The 22048-nt window shown below is 41.1% G+C and overlaps 1 protein-coding gene across 8 annotated transcripts in view; it reads right to left on the bottom strand.

Moving 5' to 3' along the window:
* The window catches only part of LOC145324784 (uncharacterized), a 138800-nt gene that overhangs the window by 82994 nt on the left and 33758 nt on the right, over positions 1-22048 (bottom strand). For all 8 annotated transcript variants that reach the window (XR_013881323.1, XR_013881324.1, XM_080167418.1 and 5 more), the window contains 2 exons: positions 16260-16314; positions 7111-7213 (listed from right to left, as the gene is read on the bottom strand). Coding sequence is in view for 6 of the 8 variants with exons in the window: in XM_080167418.1 (XP_080023544.1) it covers positions 7111-7213; positions 16260-16314 (158 nt within the window). In the remaining 2 variants the exon portion in view is untranslated. The remainder of the gene's footprint in view (positions 1-7110; positions 7214-16259; positions 16315-22048) is intronic.

The raw sequence follows: 22048 nt of genomic DNA, 5'->3' as shown, positions 1-22048 counted from the left end.
CAATTCCATCATGGCTGGCCTTCCAGGACATAGGTGTCGAGAATGGTATAACTCTTTACCATATGTCTTATAACAGTTTGTGCAGAAAGCTGATGTCAATACAGTTGGGTATAACCTTCCTGTATCGTCACATAATAATCTACATCCATCAGATATGTTGTGAGAATATTGTCCACATGCTACACAGTAGCGTCCAGGTGATAATCTATAAGAAGCCTGATAATCCCGCTTGGTATTCCTTTGAAACTGCCTGTCCCTGTTATCCCTGTGATAAGGTTTGGGATTGGGTGATTTTGTAGCCATTTCTCTAACGGTGGATTTTCTTCTATGATAATTTGAGATGGCCTCTATTTTGGCAATTTGTCTGTCTCTGTAGTTAGCTCTTCTCTCTTTAGATTTCGAAGTGTTGGTGTTGTGGGTTCTCTTGTGTTCTACACTCTTTGTACAGTTTGTGCAGAGATTCCTCCCAACTTCAAGTGAACCACTCGTGTTAGGTCTACCAAGTTGTATTGTGTTCAGTTTCTGTGAGAGTAGAAGTTCTTCTGCTGGCTCTGCTACTTTTGTCCGCCTACGGGAAACAGTTTTCCACGAGTCTGGTAAGTTAGCTTGAGTTGATAGTGAGGCCAGAGATATCGCATTCAATTCAGGGCTCATGTTCCTCTCACCAATTTGTTCTGATTCTTCTAGATTGGATATTTGTATTTCCTCATAAGCATCGGAGTCTCTAGTGTCTGTATTAGCTGAAGGGGTTTTTATACCAGGTGTTGTCGAGCGTCCACGACAAGGAGTGGTTTCCTTATCAGCTTCATCATCCTTCTGGCTTTGCTTGCGGGAAGATGACATGATAATAGTTGTAAAGTCTTAGAACTAATTGTAAGTTCTTTAAATGCCTGTGAGATGTTGTACTATTTTTAAGATAAAAATAGCGAAAGTTCGAGAGGAGTACAAATAATGGGTATAGTTTAAAACAGTCAAGAATCTGTTTAAACTAACAATTCTTTGCTTTAAAATGTGTTTAGCTATAGATGGGTGTGGTATCTGCTTCACCTATAGTTGTTTCTACGTCGTATATACTTGCGTGCGAGCTTTGATTGATATTCTAAAGTGTGCGCTAATGCACCCTTATCCTTAATTAAGCTCAACTGTAGAAACACTCCTACTTAACTTTTATATAGGTTTATTATGGAGTCAATTTGAGCTAGTTAGCTATTCAAATTGGTTATCAAGTTAAGTAATGTTTGCAGCGGAGTCAATTTGGGTATGCTTATATACTATCGCAAATTAACTTTAGTTTGCTCAGGAGTCGACTTTCCTAGCAAATTATGGTTGTCGAGAAAAGAAACAGCAATTTATAATCCTTGTTGAATTCTTACTTCACTCTAAGGATATGTGTTTATAGCCTACGATCTACTTATTCCTGTAAGGCTATTATGAATATAACTTACTAAGGTTCACTCCCAAAGGATCGTCTATATTCTAATAATATTGCAACAATTTTGCCTGAATGTCAAAGATCTCGCCACCTCTTACTTATAGTTGTATTAGGGGTTTTCCTTCCAATCCTATAAAGTAATTTGCGCAAAATTGGGGCTTCACTTATGACTTCAATTCTTATAACTGTAGTAAGATATACAATTTAGATACACCTATATTTATGTATGTAAAGATTGTTTTCAAAATTATCTAACCGGATGTAATCTAATTATAATTAGTAGTAATACAATATTCAAGTGCAAGTTTACTCTGAGGAAGTATGAGATCCTACACTAGGTGGCCAACCTATAATGTGGAGGTTGTCAATCAAACTTCAAAGGAGCCTATCAACTTTGAATTAAACGATACTTATACTTTTGAAAACTAATCTAACTGGTTTTAGTGCACTTCTTTCTAATTTATCTAAAGGTAATCTGTTAGGTTATAAAAACTCTGGGCTATATGTAGACACACTTTTATGTTACTTGGTTATAGTCTGTGTGCTAATAAGCCTAAGTAAACATACGATTCTCGATATGTAAAAAAATTTTTGATTCCGGATATTTAAAGACAGTAGGGTACTTTCCGTAGTACTTCTGCTACTTCTTTTAGAGACGTCCTACTCTCCCAAGGTAGGCTGCTGCAACCTCCTGCTGCGTTTGGTTTATAGAACTTTGTCTCTTAAAGTGTGCTATTCAGTACATATAGGGCCTATATTGTTGACTATGCTTTTATATCACTAATGGTCACTATCACTAGTAATTAACTTGTCTTCACTTTCACTGCTGAATCCTGGTGGTACATGAAATAGAAATGTTAGCATTAACAAAGTAAGTAAAAATTTAGTTTTCATGTCCTACTTATTGTTGAGTGAACTGTTTATTGCATTTATGTATGTGTTTGTAGGGAGCATACAAAAAAATTTTATAAGTTAAGATTGAATTAAAAACTTTCGAAGTCAAAATAAAATAGAATTACTCTAAGTCCAAAGTTGGAAAATTTTGACTAAGTCCAAAAAGTTTCTAATGAAATTATTCTGAGTACAAAATCAATAAATTTTGGCTAAGGGGAAAATATATGAAAATATCTTAAGTGCAAAATTAATAAGTTTTGACCAAGTAAAAATTCTTTTTCAATGAAAATTATTAGTAAATTTTGACTAAGTCCAAAAAAAAATTTTCAATGAAAATATGCTAAGTACAAAATTAATAAATTTTGACTAAGTCCAAAAACTTTTCAATGAAATTATGCTAAGTACAAAAATTAATAAACTTTGACTAAGTCCAAAAACTTTTCAATGAAATCATGCTAAGTACAAAAATTAATAAATTTTGACTAAGTCCAAAAACTTTTCAATGAAATTATGCTAAGTACAAAAATTAGTGAATTTATCCTAGGACAAAAGAAATAGAATCACTCTAAGTCCAGACGTGGAGTATTTTGTCCGAGATGAAATTTCCTAACAGTTCATTCACAAAGCTACTTTTAGAGGTTGTCCTTAAGTCAAAAGAAATAGAATCATTCTAAGTCCACTATTGGAGTATTTTGACTAAGTGCAAATCTCGCTAAGTTAAGGATTTTAAAGTCATAATGTATTAGAGTGTTAGAATTATCCTTCACCAAAAGAAATAGAATCTCTCTAAGTCCATAATTGGAATATTTTGGCTAAGACAGAAATACTCTAAAACAAAATTTTCTCTTAAGTGTGGAAAATGAAATTTGTTAATCTAGCTGGAAAAATTGCGATTTTTTTACAAGTCCAAATTTTTTGGTAAATTTCCAACCAAGTTCCCAATTTCATAAAAATTACTATAAGTCCAGAGATTCAAAATTCTCTCTGTAACAAAAGAAATAGAACGGTGCTAAGTCCAAAAGTGGAATATTTTGCTCAGAGCATCAGGAAATCTTTGGAATTATTGCTGATTGCATACAGTAATTTGTTTACACTTATATCATTCCAACCGATCGATGTTGAGAATATCCTTGAGACTTTGAAATATTTTGTTTAACTCAAAATTTTGGAGGCAATAGTTATTTTGATACATCCGCATATAAATCAGAGTTACATTAGGAATATAAGGCCTAGGCATGTATAAGTAAGTGCAAATCTCAGAAAATCGGTTCTAACGGTACCAAAGTATTAGTACAGTTTAACTTGAGTATAAATGCTACAAGTTTGTAATAATCTTTTGGCCCTTTACTACGACTCAAGAGTACTAACTGCTTTCGGCATATTGTTTCAGAAACATGGCTCCAAAGACAATATGTATCCCAACTAACAGCGTTTCCCGTGTTCTATAAGATTTGCTCCTAAGTTTTCATTTAATAAGACAGTTCAAAATGGTCCTTTACAAATAGTATTTTGATAGCTTATAAATGAAAAGTTACTCCATGCTTGATTCTTAATAAGTTCTGGTTTAAGTATCAAAGATTCAAGTATTTCAACACTTAGAGAATTTTCGAATAAGTAAAAATCATACTAAGTCCGAAGATTTATATATATACTCCGCCACCTAGCACAACTCCTAGATTTCAAAATTCTGACTAAGTCCAAAAATCAAAATTTTGCACATAGCTCAATCATAGATTATTCCAACCCAAGTGTTTTACTAAAGAGAGGCGGACATGGAGGTGCCGGTGTGCTGGTATTCTCTAGGGCCTCTAGAGTGTCAACCAGTGCGAGTGTCCTTATAGGGCGGCGACCAATGGCCACAAATATGCTAGCATTCTCTAGGGCCTCTAGAGTGTCAGCTAGTGCAACTGCTCGTACACGAGGCTCTCAATTGCATTTGTGTCGTGCCTTTCAGTCCCTATCTCTTCAAACGCCTCATAGTCCTAACCTTGCTCTCAAATAGTTTCACAGGTTTTGGAAAATCCGATTTTGCCATAACTACAATTATTCGATTTTGGTAGAAATACCTGCCTTAGGCGGTTCGGGTAGGGTAAGGAAAAAAAGAAGAAAAAAAAATTTATGAAGTAAAATTTTTATAAGATACAACCGGTAAGTTGCACCATTGTGGGTGCGAATGGGGCGTTTGTCCAACTTTAGGTATGGAGACCGCTCTTCTATGAGTACTACTAAAAACCTACTTTTACTGCAATACACATAGACATTCTCATCGTCGGTTCGTTTGTTTAGAATGCTTAACCCTCTATTCCCACAAGTATAATACGAATTTGGTTGAGCTGGTGGAAGCTCAACAAAAGACCCACGCGAAGTATTATGTTGCTTTAACCTAAGAATAGATGATTGGTTTTGATATTCGATCAGAATTATATAAGTATATTAAGTATTAAGGAAGGAAAATGTTTTTATAAAGTGTATTTATATTACAAGTGCATAAGTTAAGTATGAAAATATTTACAGGATAAGTGTTAAAATTATAAGTAGAGTAGGACAGAAATGTGCCCTAAGTCCCAAGCAGTGAATTGTGCTAAGTGTTAGAATTCTAACATAAGGCCTGAGCTCAATTCATGCTAAGTACTAAGGGGCCTAAATTTAAACTACAATGCATGCCAAACAACTAAGTCATTACCTTTTAAAGCCAGAAAGAGAAGTTGATGGTAGGGGAGTCAATAAATAACTGAATAAATTCAAGAGGTACATGCTATAACATTAGCTCTGGACCAGGATTTTAGTGTTTGTCTGTGCAATTAAATGTCTGTGTGTTAATATGTGACGTAAATCAGGCATGGTTGTAGGCATACATATTTGTGCTGATTGTTTATATGATTACATTAACAATAAACATAATATCTTTAATAAACATATACTATTAGCAAATCACATACAGATTACCATGAATAGGCTAGCGTTACCCATATATGGTGTCATATAGGTAAAGATAGGCCTATGAATGCATAAATTGATACAAATAATGCCTTGGGCCTAGCTAAAGTAATTGTGTCTTGCCCCTGAGTGCTACTAGATAATTGCAGGGCACGCGTCAATCAAATATTCATAATATGCTCTATAAAGTGTTGACTTTATATCAAGCATAGATAGATAGTTGTGGATGCGAAGCATTTCTGTAAAAGTCTCATATGTACGTTCAAAGAATTTGAAAATTGAGGATCGCATCTCCAACAGTTTTTTTAGCCCGTGCCTACGGCACCTCGGGGCTAAAAAAACTAGTTTTATCTTATAATTGTACATTCTATATCCGCGGAAAGCCGTTTATAATACGATTCGAGAAGTAACTATTCTATAATGAATTTGTTGTTGGGATGTTCTATATATATATAGGGAATCAACACAAACGTGTATGGAGTAGAATTTTTATTAGCTAGAATAATAGAGTAGATTATAGAGAAAAGTAGAGAAAAATATTTTACAGTTGTAAAGGCATCTTTATTTAAAACAGTAAACCTGATGCTTTTCCTCAAAATAGCCACAGAGCACTGCCCTCTCCCTACTATTAAAAAAAATAAAGTTTAAGTTTTTTTTCTTATGCCTAACCCCTGCAAAAGAGGGTTACACAGTACCCGCTATAACCTAGCCTAAACCTAAACAGACCTAAAGTCAACTTTGTTATTTGTAGCCTAATAATGAAAATATGTAAATAGTCTCTAATAGCAGCTAGGATATGAGAGACCAATCAAGAGTCAATTTTTGTTATTTGTAGCCTTATAATGAAAATATGTGAATAGTTCTCTATCCAACTATCTCTAATAGCAGCTAGGATATGAGAAACCAATCAAGAGTCAATTTTGCCAATCTAATTTCCACTTCCTCGTTCAACAGATTTTCACAAATGTCCAACCCTAACAACAAATTTTTAACAGCTAATTTTTAAGCTATTCCGACCATCATTATGCAACAAATAGCTGTGATGCTACTTTAGAACGTTAGAATTGTCCAAGTTCCATCTATCATGTTTGATATCAATAAAGCAAATCTATAACAAAACTATAAGACATCGAAAATTTGATTATTAGCCTTTTTGATGCCATTTCTACAGGGTATTAAAAATTATGCAATAATGTAGAAATGTTTCTCAAAATAAATTTTCCTTTTTTGCAATTTTTTTTATAAAAAATATAATATCATTAATGTTAAACTTTATGTCAATTTTAGCTTACATTTACTAAATAAATAAGTAGAACTAAGATCAATCTAACATCAAACATTTACCTATAAGACAAAGATGATAACATCCAAAATTAGGGAAGCACAAGATAATAATGGGTGGGAAAATGGACAAGGTGGTTTAAAGGGCAGATATTCAAATAAAAAATGAATACATTAAAATCACGAAACCTTTCACCTATATTTTTATATTTCTCAATATTTATATTTTGTAGTATGAGTGACGGACCGACAGGCCAAGTAAATTACTTACTGAATGCTTATTGTTACGGGAATCTTTTTTTAAAATTATCCGTCTATCTTGAATAGCAAGTGAGAAATTTACATTTCCACCATTACGTTATTGAATGACGGACAGACAAAGTAAGTTATGGAGTAGCTTTGCTAGTTAAAATCAGGGATCAAAAGGGATAAGACAATGGTTGATAAATTGATGTTCATCCTCAAAGATGATACACAAAATTACCCCTTCAATAGATTACAATTGTTTGGTTGAAACGCTTGGACACTCAACTTAATGAACCAACCAATCCAATATCGATTCTCACCATTGCGTTGCATAGCAGAGGTAGGACGGCTACCACGTTGTTGCATAGAAGAATTAGGTCTGCTAGATGGCCTGCTATCTCCACCATGCTGGCGAATAAGCTCCTAGATAGATAGATATATATATAGTGGTATAGATAGATAGATCTACTAGATGGCCTGCTATCTCCACCATGCTGGCGAATAAGCTACTAGATAGATAGATAGTGGTATAGATAGATAGATATAAATATAGTGGTATAGATAGATAGAAATATAGTGGTATAGATAGATCTGCTAGATGGCCTGCTATCTCCACCATGCTGGCGAATAAGCTCCTAGATAGATAGATATATAGTGGTATAGATAGATCTGCTAGATGGCCTGCTATCTCCACCATGCTGGCGAATAAGCTCCTAGATAGATAGATATATAGTGGTATAGATAGATCTGCTAGATGGCCTGCTATCTCCACCATGCTGGCGAATAAGCTCCTAGATAGATAGATAGACAGATAGTGGTATAGATAGATAGATAGTTCTGCTAGATGGCCTGCTATCTCCACCATGCTGGCGAATAAGCTCCTAGATAGATAGATATATAGTGGTATAGATAGATAGATAGATCTGCTAGATGACCTGCTATCTCCACCATGCTGGCGAATAAGCTCCTAGATAGATAGATAGATATATAGTGGTATAGATAGATAGATCTACTAGATGGCCTGCTATCTCCACCGTGCTGACGAATAAGCTCCTAGATAGATAGATATATATAGTGATATAGATAGATAGACAGATAGTGGTATAGATAGATAGATAGATCTGCTAGATGACCTGCTATCTCCACCATGCTAAAGAATAAGCTCCTAGATAGATAGATATATAGTGATATAGATAGATAGACAGATAGTATTATAGATAGATAGATAGATCTGCTAGATGGCCTGCTATCTCCACCATGCAGACGAATAAGCTCCTAGATAGATAGATATATAGTGGTATAGATAGATAGATCTGCTAGTTGGCCTGCTATCTCCACCATGCTGGCGAATTAGCTCCTAGATAGATAAATAGATAGATATATAGATAGATAGATCTGCTAGATGGCCTGCTATCTCCACCATGCTGACGAATAAGCTCCTAGATAGATATATAGTAGTATAGATAGATATAAATATAGTGGTATAGATAGATAGATAGATCTGCTAGATGGCCTGCTATCTCCACCATGCTGACGAATAAGCTATTAGATAGATAGATATATAGTGGTATAGATAGATAGATAGTTCTGCTAGATGGCCTGCTATCTCCACCATGCTGGCGATTAAGCTCCTAGATAGATAGATATATAGTGGTATAGTTAAATAAATATATATATAATGGTATTGGTCAGTGTTTCGGAGCCGTAGCCGGGAGCCGTGGAGCCGCCATATTTTGCTGGAGCCAGAGCCGTAATTTTCGCTAAAAAACGGCTCCGGCTCCGGACTAGATAAATAAAGAAATTTTTTATAAATTACAATTTTGGTAACTCTGTTTTGTCATGTGCAAATGCCCTTTTTAAGTTTTTCAAACCTTCAAAAGTCAAAAATAAAAAATTTTTTATGGGGGAAAAAATATGTCGAGTTTTTTTTTTATTTTAGGTCGGAGCCGGAGCCGCACCAAAATCAAACGGCTCCGAAACGCTGGTATTGGTAGATATGTGGTAATACGACACCCAGACGGACAGGCCATGTACAGAGTTGCTTCGCTGTGACTTATGATAACAAACCCCCCGCACTAATCCTATTATATCACTATCCATCTCATGACCGCTGTTGACCCCGCACCCAGCGGTCAAACTAGCCTGCCTAAATGTGGGGAGGGGACTTGAACATGCAACTATCACGAGTCCCTCACGCGCTTATATAATCGGGAGGCGCTGCCTCCCCTTTTACCACCGCTGCCCCCACAGCCTGTCTACCGTCGGGCGCTAAGCCCTAGCGCCCCACACCCCCTTCAAACCTAACCATTGTTATATTTTGTTGTATATATATAGTAAACATAACTTGTAAATATTATTCAGTTTTAAATATATAATTTCTGTATGATTGAATCCTGCTTGTTTGTTTGGTAGAATACTTAAAGGCTAGGGCTCGTTGAATCCGAACTCGTTACCCCGTGGGCCGAGAACGCTCGGCTTACCAGAACTTGGTGTCAGCGTGTTTCAATCGAGCCTTACAGAAACTAGCCTATTCTACCTCTGATTGGACCCTTTGGCAAGTAAGGGGACAATCAGCCGCCAACTGACCCGTGAGACGGCCTTTTTAGGTCGAATTTCCATCATTTTGAACGCAATATGTGGGCCTCTGGCCTACGGCAAGCAGATTTAGCCTGCTAAAAGCGCCAGTTAAGACGCTTTTTCCGTGTCGTGTAGGAGTAGCGCTAGGTGCGCAGCCACGGCAATCGGATAATTTAGCTCAGACGGCTACAGAACTGAGTCTAAATTGGCAAGTGTAGCTGGGACAAGCCCCAGGACACCCAGGCCAAACCTACGAGACAGACAGCTGTGTGCTGGTCTCCCTAAGAAGGCAATGTGTGGCTGCGAAGCTTCAGCACACAAGTAAGCCCTACCACTGCGACGGATAGCAGATTTTGAGCCACAGGCACGGCAGGACGGGACATTCCCTGCCGCTGCCTCCCAGGATTCGAACCCGAGGCGCTGCAGGACGGGCCATTCCCTGCCGCCATTTTTCGGGATTCGAACCAGCGGCGCTGTAGGACGGGTCATTCCCTACCGCCGTCACCCCTCTGAACCTTGCAGGACGGACATTCCCTGCTGCCAGTGCTTCCAGAATCACACCTAGAGCTCCTAGTGATAACAACACATCAGTGTGTATAAATGTCAACCAAGTGATAAAAATAAATATAAAATTGTTGACCAAGTGATAATTAATAAGCTCTAGTGATTCGAAGCTACAGTCTAAGCCACCATGGTAAGCGATACCACCATAGCTGCGGTGCGGCCACCACCAAAGTTTCTGCCAACCCCAGCCGAACGAGAGGCCCCCTTGTCTCAAGGGCAGGACCTCCACTTCCCCTGCCATGTCAGGGTGAGGTTTCCTACTCCTGACCCTGCCCAGCATGTACAGGTTGATGCCATGATTGATTCTGGCAACCGTGTACCAGGGTCTGCTGTAATTTCTGAGCATCTCATGCACGCGATGGGCGTGCAACGCATGTTGATTCCGGACAACACCCAGATCCTGACTGCTAATGAGGAAGGCCAGCCCCTCCAGGTAATCGGAAAATTAAAAGAGTTATATATGGCAGTTTCACACACTCTTATACTCCATCTATACCACGTGACTGTGGTCCGGAATCTCTCACACCCTCTGAACCTAGGAGGGTATTTTCTCAAGGAGTTCGGAACTAGGCTCTGTTTCGACATGCAACCACCTTGCTTGTGGGTGCGTGGGGAGTTTATCCCACTCCGTGGCGTCCCCATTGACCGGGAGACAGCCGAGAGAGAGCTAAGCTATGAGGGGCCTCTGCCAGGCCCCCTGCCTGAGCAGCCGCGTGTGGTTGAGAAAGGCACACACTGGGTGGACGCTGAGCTCAACGCACACAAGGGAGCTAACCTGCTAGCCATGGGGTTGCCCCCAGTGCCCAAGGTGCCAAGGGAGAGCCTGCCAACAACGTTTCCTGAGATTGCCAGCCCTCCAGAACCAATCTTCTCCGCCGACATTTTTATCAACGGCCAGCCGTGTCCACCTGGCCCCCTCTACCTGGGACCTCCAGCCAGTCCACCAGCCAAGCCCGAGTCCAGACCCGTCAAGTCGCGGTCTGATGTACCCGGAGCCACACTCAACTCTCAGGCCCCAGCCTCTCCCGGCGCCGTGCCCGTCAAGTCGCGGCCGGACGCCCACGGAGCCAAAGCTGGACCCAGCACTTTGGCCTCTCCCAGCGCCGAGCCCGTCAAATCGTGGCCGGACGCCCCCGGAGCCACGCCTAGCTCCGACACGTCAGCCCCTCCAGAAGCCGAGCCCGTCAAGTCGCGGCCGGTGGGTCCCGGAGCCAAGGCTGACCCCGCACCAGCCACGTATAGGCTAAGCGCTGTCACTCCAACTGACGGTCAACCACCCCAGCTCCGCACAGCCAAGCGGGTGGTCCTGCCTGGCCGCGGGGTTATGGCGGTCCCTGTTGAGCTAGTAGGCCATCGCACCAAGGATGCCATCCAACTAGCTGCCCCAGAACAGAGGTTTGGGGAGGACCTTGTTATTCCAGAGGGCCTGTATGCCCACAGGCCTGGCTCTGCCACTGTGTTTAGAGTACTGGTGGTCAATGAGGGGGAGGTGCCCCTCTTGCTGGATGCTGGCCTCCCAGTGGCAGGGGAGCTGGTCAAACCTGACATTTTAGAGGTCTCTGATACGCCTCCCCCGCGTCTCCACTCGTTCCAAGAACCTGCTGAGCCTATAGACATGCAGGAGTTGTGGAAGGCCCTGGAGATGGAAGACAATGAGTTCCTACGCAAGGACCCCTTGCTCAAGAAGGAGGTCTGGACTACGTTGTCAGAGTACAGGGACGTCTTCTCCAATTCTACCCCCGGCTGCACAGATGTGGTTGAGTTGCAGCTGCGCCTCAAGCCAGGGACCCAGCCGATCCGCCAGAGATTTAGGGATCTGAACCCGCGGCAAGAGGCTGAACTGGAGAAACAACTGGACATCTGGCTACAGGAAGGAGTTATAGAGCCGTCGGACTCCGCCTGGAGCAGCCCCCTGGTGCCCATCAAGAAGAAGGACGGGAGCACCCGCTGGGCCGTCGACTACAGAGCCCTCAACAAGTGTCTGGAGCTGGACAGCTACCCCCTGCCTAGGATCCAGCAGTTGGTGGAACGAGCTGGCGGGCACCGTGTCTACAGTGCTTTAGACGCGGTGGCCGCATACTACACCATCCGTGTGTCTGAGGATAGCCGGCCCTGCACCGCCTTCACCACCCCCAGGGGCTTGTATCAATGGAAAAGGATGCCCTTTGGCCTGGCTACGGCACCGTCTGTCTATTCCAGGTTTATTGCAGGGGTCCTAAACCCACTAGGCACAGCCAACCTCCAGTCATACCTTGACGACGTCCTGACCTTCCATCAGGATACCTGGGCCCACCTGGCCAGGCTCCGAGAGGTCTTGGAAGCCCACCGTAGGGGAGGGATCCGCCTCAAGCCAGCCAAGACCAAGTTGTTCCGATCCAAGGTGGATTATCTGGGCCACACCCTCAGCCGTGAGGGGATAGCCATGCAAGAGGACTATATTGACCGCATCTTGGACTGGCCAGCCCCTAGCACCCCCAAGGATTTGCTGGCGTTGCTGGGCTTCTTTGGATACTACCGCCTGTTCATCCCAGAGTATGCAGACCTCACCTACGAGATGAATCGGCAGAAGACGGCCAAGGCCCTAACCTGGACGCCTGAGATGGAAGCCCAGCTGCTGCAACTCAAGGACAAGTTCCGCAAGGCCCCCATCCGAGCGCCGCCCAGGTTTGATTTGCCAGCAGTGTTCCAGCTCACCACAGATTTCAGCAGCCGCGCCATCTCTGCCATACTGAGTCAATGCCAGGAGGGCAAGGAGAGGCTGATTGCCGCCGTGGGGCGCAAGACAACCGACCCTGAGACGCGCTACCCGTCCTGGAAGGGAGAGATGGCCGCCATTATCTATGGGATCCGAAAATTCCACGGCATCTTGTCCTACCGCAGCTTCCAGATCGACACTGATTCCTCTGCCTTGCTACAGATGAAATCACTGAACACATCCACAGGGATGGTGGCCCGCTGGCAGGAGGAGCTAGCGGCCTTAGACTTTACCGTCTGCCACAGGCCTGGCACCCAGAATACCAACGCCGACGCCCTCAGCCGCCGGGAAGATGCCAACATGCCAACGGCTAGCGCCGAAGAATTAGCAGAGCAGGCTGAGTATATCCACAACCTTTGCCAGCTAGGGGAGGCCGCAGCTAGCCGGCCTCCTGCCGCCCGACTGGATTCAGCTAGAGTATTGGAAGCCCAGACACAGGACCCCCTCCTGCTCCGTGTCCGCCAATGGGTGGCTGATGGCAAGGCCCCAACCAAGGCTGAGCTGCGTGGCAAGGAACGAGACGAGCAGCAGTACGCCAGCCGCTTCCCAGCCCTGGGGCTTGACGAGCACGGCTGCCTCACCACCACTGACCAGACTCTGACAGGAGAGAGGACAAGATACCTGCTGCCTTCGGCCCTCCAGCAGGACGCGTTCTTTCTAGCCCATGGGACCCCCATGGCTGGGCACTTTGGGATGGACGCAACTATCGCCCGCGTTGCCATGCACTTCTGGTGGCCCAACCTGGTCCGTGACGTCCGCCTGATGGTACAAACCTGCCCTGAGTGTGTCCAGAAAGTTACCAAGGAGAGGCTGAAGCAGGGGATCCACGTGCCCTCCCGCCAGGGGTATCCACAGCAAGTCCTATTCATCGACCTGGTGGGGCCACTGCCAGAGACCCCAGCTGGGAACCGCTACATCCTCACCTGCCAAGATGGATTCAGCCGGTTTGTCAGCCTCTACGCCATCCCCAACAAGCGCACCCTCACGGTGGCTGAAGCCCTGTTGCACCGCCACCTGGCCACATTCGGATGCCCCCTGAAGATCCATTCCGATAATGGAATGGAATTTACCGGCCAGGTATTCCAGGAACTGGCCTCCAGGCTCGAGATTGGCCTGACACATCCACCACCCTACAACCCGCAGTCCAACCGAGTGGAGAGGTTTCATAGGACGCTCAACACAGGCATGCGCCTGTTCCTAGACAGAGACGATAACAACTGGGAGCCACACCTGCCTGCCATCGCCTTTGCCTACAACACCAAGGCCTGCAGATCCACTGGTGTGACCCCGTTCCTGGCCTTCTTTGGGAGAGAGGCCAAACTTCCGGTGGACATGGTGCTACGGCTGCCAGAGACCGAATATGCTTCAGTTCCAGCCAACGTCCAAGCCCTCTTGCAGCGCTACTATGCAGTGTATGATGCCATCCAGCAGAAGGAGGAGGGAGCCATCAGGAGGAGCGCGGCAGCTTACGAAGGCACGGCCAAGTATGAGGTTGGAGACTTGGTCTGGTACCTGGCCCCCCGCCTGGTGCCAGGGAAGGCAGCCAAGATTACCAAGAGATGGACTGGCCCCTGGAAAGTAGTGAGGAAAGCTACAGAAGTCCATTATGTCATTAAACCTGCCTCTCCAGTAGCCAGGATCTCAGAAGTTACCGCGCATGTAGGCCGACTGCGCAAATACACTGGAGATGTGACTGCCCACCAGATCCCAGAAGACATCCAAGTTGACATGGACGGCGACGAGGATGCCACCGAGCTGCCAGTTGGAGCGGCGGCGCCCGCAGCTAGCAACCCAGGAGAGTTCCCAGTGCACCAGCCAGCCGCAGCCGCCCCACAGCCTAGCGGCCAAGATCGTGACCCAGTGGAGGAAAACCTGCAGGAGCAGCCCAACGAACCACCGCCGCCGCCGCCCGCTCCAGAGCCACTCAGGGATGCCATCTGGAACCCTGACGCGGACATGGAGAACCTGCCAGCCAGCAGCGAGCCTGTAGGAGAAGAGCCAGCCACTGCGATGGAAGAGGCCGCCCCAGAAGAAGAAGAAGAAGCCATGTGCCCCCTGCTGATGACAGCCATCCCCATCCGGGTAGGAGCTAGGAGGCCAAGCAACCTGAATCAAGCAGGCGCCCCCATGGAGTTCTATGCACCCTTTGCCATCACCATTCTACCCTTAGGAACCACCAGAGTCTGCCTAGGCCTCCGTGTCCAGCTACCAGCCGCGACAGAACTGATCCTGCAGACGAGGCAAAATTTCCAGCGGTGAGGCCTGGCCGTCGCCAACCCACGCCTAGAAGCCAACCAGGAGCTGACAATGCTGATCACCAACCACAGTCAGACCGAGCAACGAGTGTCCCAGGGAGCCTGTGTAGCCCGAGCTGTCCTCCATCGAGCTGTGCCCCAAGAACTGCCTCTCGGCGCAGGAGCCGGCTGTCGTATCCCCAGGTTCAAGGCCTGGTGGCTCAGGAGCCACGCAACCCTTGAAGGGGAGGTTGTGGTAATACGACACCCAGACGGACAGGCCGTGTACAGAGTTGCTTCGCTGTGACTTATGATAACAAACCCCCCGCACTAATCCTATTATATCACTATCCATCTCATGACCGCTGTTGACCCCGCACCCAGCGGTCAAACTAGCCTGCCTAAATGTGGGGAGGGGACTTGAACATGCAACTATCACGAGTCCCTCACGCGCTTATATAATCGGGAGGCGCTGCCTCCCCTTTTACCACCGCTGCCCCCACAGCCTGTCTACCGTCGGGCGCTAAGCCCTAGCGCCCCACACCCCCTTCAAACCTAACCATTGTTATATTTTGTTGTATATATATAGTAAACATAACTTGTAAATATTATTCAGTTTTAAATATATAATTTCTGTATGATTGAATCCTGCTTGTTTGTTTGGTAGAATACTTAAAGGCTAGGGCTCGTTGAATCCGAACTCGTTACCCCGTGGGCCGAGAACGCTCGGCTTACCAGAGATAGATAGATAGATATATAGTAGTTTAGGTAGAAAGATAGATATATAATGTTATAAATAGAACACCTAAACTGACCCTGAATATTTTGCGTTGTAAAAATTCTAACGTGTATCTTTTTATAATTTTTAAAATCAAAACAGATAACAGAATAAAATTTTCTACTTTATAGATATTAAGAATACTTTAAAGATTTAAGAAATTTTAATAATGCGTAAAATACAATATTCTTAATTTTACACTTGAATAGGTATGCAAGAATTTTAGAAGAAAATATCAATATAAATTTTTCATTTTATTGGATTTGAAGTATACTGTTACTGTGTTTATGTTTTCGTTGTAAATAATAAAAGCAATTGTTATAGAAACCTTTATTCTAGTAAGGCACCGAAACTGATTAATATCCGCTAGATTAGAACCGATCTGAGCTTATTACAGACAATTTTCCACTATAATTATATGAAGATCAAAAAACTAATGCCAGTTTTGATATTTAATGCCTTTGGCCCCTCTAGGTTAATAAAACTATAATTAATCATATTTTCTTTCATTTTAATATCCGCGGAAAGATGTCTATGATACGATGAGATATACAACTTTACCTGGATCTCTTCTGGGCTCAGAACAGGATCGTTGGACAAAATGGAGCGGGGCTCACTAAAAAAAAAAAATAGATACATTTAGTAATTTATAGTCAGTACTTGGGGGAGGGATTTTTCTTTTTATGGGGTGGAGGGGTTCGGGGTGTCCTACTCCCCAGTAAAATAGCTTAAAACCATCCCAGGTAGGTATATTCCCAGAAAAATAGAGAACAATCAGTTTAGTTGTTACTGAGATCTCTAGTTCGGACAGACAGACACCATCTACCTTATATTATAGATATGTAAACTTCAATTAGGATGACAACATCCACAAAAGCCAAGCTCAGAAATTAGACTATAGAACATCAACACTTGTAGAGTGTCAAAACTTTATAAGCAGAATATTAATTTAAAAGTATAAAGTACAGGATATCTTGTTGTCAAAGGAATTATTGTTCCAAAAATCTGATGAAAAGGATAATTATATCATTTAAAAATTGTTCTTAAAAAAAATCAGCTTTTAAAAATTATATGGTTGATAAACTTTCTAGATCGTTAAACTGTTAAAGGAATCGAATCATATTGCAATGTTAGAATAAACCGCCAAATATAAAAAGAAGCTTCGACTTTACAAACACCTTTATTTTTCATTTTCTATCCTCAAATCTACTTAGATACAAATTACACATACAAAAATGTAATATCTGCACATATCAAAAGGGATTAATCATCTGATACAAAATTTTGTCTTCAAATAAATAATTATCAGTCAAGGGTCATATAATCTTTAAAGATAATTTGTATCCTTATACTAAAGTAACAGGATGTCTGTGTGTTTGTACCGAAGGATCTCGCTAACCGCTGAACCGATCGGGTTCTCCTTAACAGGGTACCTTCTCATAGTTCCCGGGAAGGTTTTTAACTATTTTGGGGGAGGGTACCACCACTCTCCCAAGAGAAATCACAATAAATCGACATTTTTTTCTCTTGAATAGAGACTCCTACGTAACATTGCAAAGTATCGTAGAATATTGATAGAGACTCCTTCGAAACATTGCAAGGTATAGTATTATTTTTTTAAACCAAACATTTAAAGTGTCTCGAACTAGAGGCCTCGAGGGGCGTAGCCGCTAGTTTCTAAAAAAGAAGTAAAAATGTCAGTTTTGTGACAACGCCTCTTAAGGGCCGTTTCGTCGTATTTTTACAGTAGCTTTTGATAGGTTATTTTAGGATAGGTAAAAGTTAATTCTTGACCCGCAGGGTTAGAGTCTCCTGCAGAGGCTACAAATAGGGGAAAAGCTACTGTGAAAATACGACGAAACGCCCTTTAAGAGGCGATGGCACGAAATCGACATTACCCGAAACTTTTATTAAGAAGTAAATAAAAAAATAGGCTTAAAGAACCTCGTAAAAGTGTCGAACTATGACGTCAGAAAAAAATAACAATTAACCAATGAGAAGCCAGTATTCACTGTAATTGACCAATGGTAAAATATATAGCGGTCTCTCATTGGTTAATTATTAATTTTTTCTGACGTCATAGTCAGTTACTTTTACTGGGTTCGGCTTAAAATTCTCATGTTTCACACACCTCTCATCCATAGAATTATTAAGAAAAATGGAAAGACAAGGATTTATAAAAAGGAATCTTATGTGAGCTCATATTCTCTTATTCTTTATCCAGGGAGGGAGGGGACATTGGGGTATTTATTACACAGTCCCCAAAGTTTTGTGATAATATTTGTTGGCACAACAACTTTGGGGAATATTATTGAATTTTGATTGGATGGTTGATTAAAAAAAGGGTCTTAACGTTTCAACCACTAATTATAATCTACAGAAGAGATAATTTTGTGTATATTAATTGGGAATGACATAAATTTATTGGCCGTTGTCTTATCACTTTAGATCCCTGTATTATTTATCACAAAATGAAAAATATACTTTGTCTGCTTGTGAAAATAAATTTTCTTATAAATTTTTATGATTTTGTTTTGAACTAAAACAGGAAAAAGATTTCAGATACCAGTGAACCAATTAGATTCAAATTTAAAAAATATATGTATGTATTGACATATAAGGTTTTGTTTTCTCTTTAAGATAATGAGAGATAAGATATAACCTTCGAAGCTAGGGGGAATTCCGATAGTATTATGAATATTACTAGAAAATGTAACTTTTGAACCTACTAATACTATTTCTATATGTATATCCTATTAATACTAAAGTAACAGGATGTTTGTCTGTCTGTCTGTGTGTCTGTCTGTGTGTACCGAAGGATCTCGCTAACCGCTGAACCGATCGGGTTCTCCTTAACAGGGTAGCTTCTCATAAGTCCCGGAAAGGTTTTTAACTATTTTGGGGGAGGGTACCACCACCCTCCCAAGAGAAATGACAAAAAAATCGAAATTTTAAAAAACGTTTAGGAGACTTCAACGTCAAATAAAGAGGTATCGTACGTAAATAATTATAGTAGAGACTTTATCAAACAAAAACATTTAAAGTGCCACTAGAGGCCTCTAGGGGCGTAGCCGCTAGTCCTATTATATAAAGTAGTAAGTGTTTTTTGTCTGTCCCGAAGGATCTCGCTAACCGCTGAACCGATATTGTTCTCCTTTACAGTGAAGCTTCTTATAGGTCCTGGGAAGGTTTTAAACTATTTTTCGAGAGGGTGTCTAAACCCCCCTCTTCCCCAAAAAATAATTTTTATAACTCTTTGGAAACTCAAATTTAAAATAGGATGAGGTCGACTTTTCCTTCTCCTACGAGTGCAGTGCCCCTAAAGGCTACTAGGGGCGTAGCCGCTAGTATTCCAATATAACACAGCAGATACTGCCTAATAAATAATGACGTCATACAATACAAATAACCAATAATCATTGGAAAAAGATATTCATCTGTTTGTAGCAAAGGATCTTTTTCTAACAGCTAGACTTCTCATAGTTTCTGGGAAGGTTTACAGCTATTTTGGAGGGAGGGTACCTCCACTTTCCAAAGAAATGTCGCTCCTGGAAATCCTTTCCTTATCAATTTTTATTCCTTTTTTCAACTCTACTATGTAAAGTGGAGGGTCGACTCCCCTGGAGGCCTGTAGGGGCGTATCCGCTGGTCTTTTATAAACAAAAACATTATGTAAACCAAATATTTGAATGATGTGTAACAAATCTACCAAATCTGAGCTGTGAGAAAAAGGGATTTCTTTCAGGGATATAAAGGGATAAGACAATGACCGACAAATTGATGTACATTCCCAATGATGATACACAAATTTACCTCTTCTGTAGACTACAATTAATTAAAGGTTGGACACTCAACATGAAAGAATCAAGATTCAATAAAAGTTATTAGGCAAGGAATAACAAAACGTTATTATAATACTTTGGGGACTAGTGTAATGTCCCCTCCCTCCCTGGATTTCTGTCCATACAACTCAGCTCAAGAGGAATTTCAAGATTAAAGTCATATCAGTATCAAGTCGATAAAAAAAAAACAATATGTTTCTTTGTTTTTCTTTAAAATTACAAATTCATTTACATTTACAGCAATACCATACCAATACCAGCAAGATGCATAAAGGAGAATGTAGCCATTTCCAATTTTAAAGGGGGTGTTAACACTCCCCCCCCCCCCCACCTTCGGTCGGCACGTCACTGATTTTGTTTATCTTACTAACAACAGATCTATAGTATAGATGTAAAAACAGACAACTACCTCTTTTCATTTTTCAAAGACCTCTTTCGCCTGCTTCTAAATTATTTTCTGCTACTTAGCTGTGTAATATAAGCAATACCATTGGTTGATTTTCAATGACCCAATAGAAAGGTGGCACAAGACGGTTGCGATGGGGAGATACAGTTATTTAACCCTTTCTACCTATAGTGTTTTACTCTAATTTACTGACGCAGTTTTCTAGATTGTTTTCTCATTCCTTTATCAGAGGATATAAGGAAGAAGAATAATTTAGGGGAGAAATTTTCCAATGTAAGATTAGGGAAAAAAATAATGTCCGAGAAAGGCAGGGACATAGGAATGAGACAATGGATTAAAAATTTAACATTTAGGTACTGGAACCAACCAGGGATCTAAAGACAATGGCCGATAAATTGATGTACATCCCTAATGATGATACTTAAGATTACCCCTTCTGTATATTGAAACGTTTAGACACTCAACTTAACCAACTAAACAAAATTCAATAAAAGTTCCCAAATTTGTTGAGCCAACGAATAAGAAAACGTTATTTTAAAACTTTGGGGACTAGTGTAATAAACACCCCGATGTCCCCTTCCTCCTTAGGAACCAATGGACTTTTATTATTTGGGATAATTTTTAAGACTTTGAATAATTGAATTTCTAGCAGACAGAAATAATGACCAACAAAAATATTAGCAGATAAGAAAATTCAAAATGATCAGAATTCAATGGAAGATTAATTTAAATGGTCAGTATGAGTGGGCTACAAAAGAAACTCTACTATGATACTTCACAAGATAACCGATCTAATAAGCCAAATGTCTTACCTCCTTTTAATCCCCCTATTTTGTTAGTTTTTTTAATAGGAGTGTCTGGGATAACAGACACGCCCTTTATTATCAATTACAGAATATCCACAGCTTTGTAAGACATTATTGTACACTTACTTATTTTTGATAAATATAATGTTTTTTTTGCTATAAAAATTTAATTTTGAAGACTATCTGGTCAGAACTCTAATTGCCCATTGCCCTATCTTTATATCCCTTGAAAAAGGGAAGAAATTATAGTACTAGGTGTAGAGTAATATATTCTTCAGACACCAGAATCGATATATTAATACTTGGATGTTGCACAAAATTTTCATGTACTCTGATAAAGTGATGTGCGTAGCTGGCTAAAATGATGATACCCTCTATCTACCTCTTTTATCCCATCCCATCACATCCTACTAGATGAATGAACTGACCTATAAATCAGATACATAGTAGGAAGCTAAATTGACGACAAATTTTCATTTGACAATATATTTACGTATATTCTTTATCCATTGACAGGGTTTATTCTTAATTTTGATATAATCTTAATTCATTATTCTTTCATCTTTTATAAGCAAGGATGACAACATTCATAAAGAAGACATATCATACTATCGGTAACGAACATATGTCATGGGTAATAAATTGAGATTCATCCCCAATAACAATAAACAAAATTACCAATTCTGCAGTTCAAAATTATTGGTTGAAATTTTAGGACACTACTAGTTTGGAAGCAACCAATTAAAATTCAACAAAAGTACTTAATGTTTTGGGGTAGTTTAAGGTTATTTTTACTACCTCCCTAACCCTTCTCTAAAGAGAGTCTAGAGGCGTGGCCGCTTGTTTATCATAAAGAAGAAGAAAAAAGGTAAAGGGAATGATGTTAAAAAAGATTTATAAAGTTAAGTAAATTGGTTCCATTACTAAGATACCATACCCAATGTGTATATTAAATTTATGTAAATATCAACAAATATGACAAGTAGCGAAACACAAAAATCAAACTTGGACAATCAGACAAAGTAAGCAGAGGTGGATTCTTAAAAAAAGTTTGCCCCACTAATCGCTTTGTGGTGAAAAATTGTTTTCTTGAAAAATCCTACAAAATCACATTAAAAATCTACAAAAATTAAACAAAATCATAGAAGGGTTATTAACATTAGATTTTATTTAATTTTTGTTGATTTTTTATGTGATTTTGGAGGATTTTTCCCGAAAACAATTTAGCGATTAGTGGGGCAAATTCTTTTTAAGAATCCACCTCTGGTGTCAAAAAAACCGAGAATATAAAAACCA

Source organism: Acartia tonsa, chromosome 7 (assembly GCF_053477335.1).
Source record: "Acartia tonsa isolate MP-2025a chromosome 7, ASM5347733v1, whole genome shotgun sequence".
Lineage (NCBI taxonomy): Eukaryota > Metazoa > Arthropoda > Copepoda > Calanoida > Acartiidae > Acartia > Acartia tonsa.
Note: the sequence above shows the minus strand (reverse complement) of the source record. Positions and strands in the feature narration are given on the sequence as shown.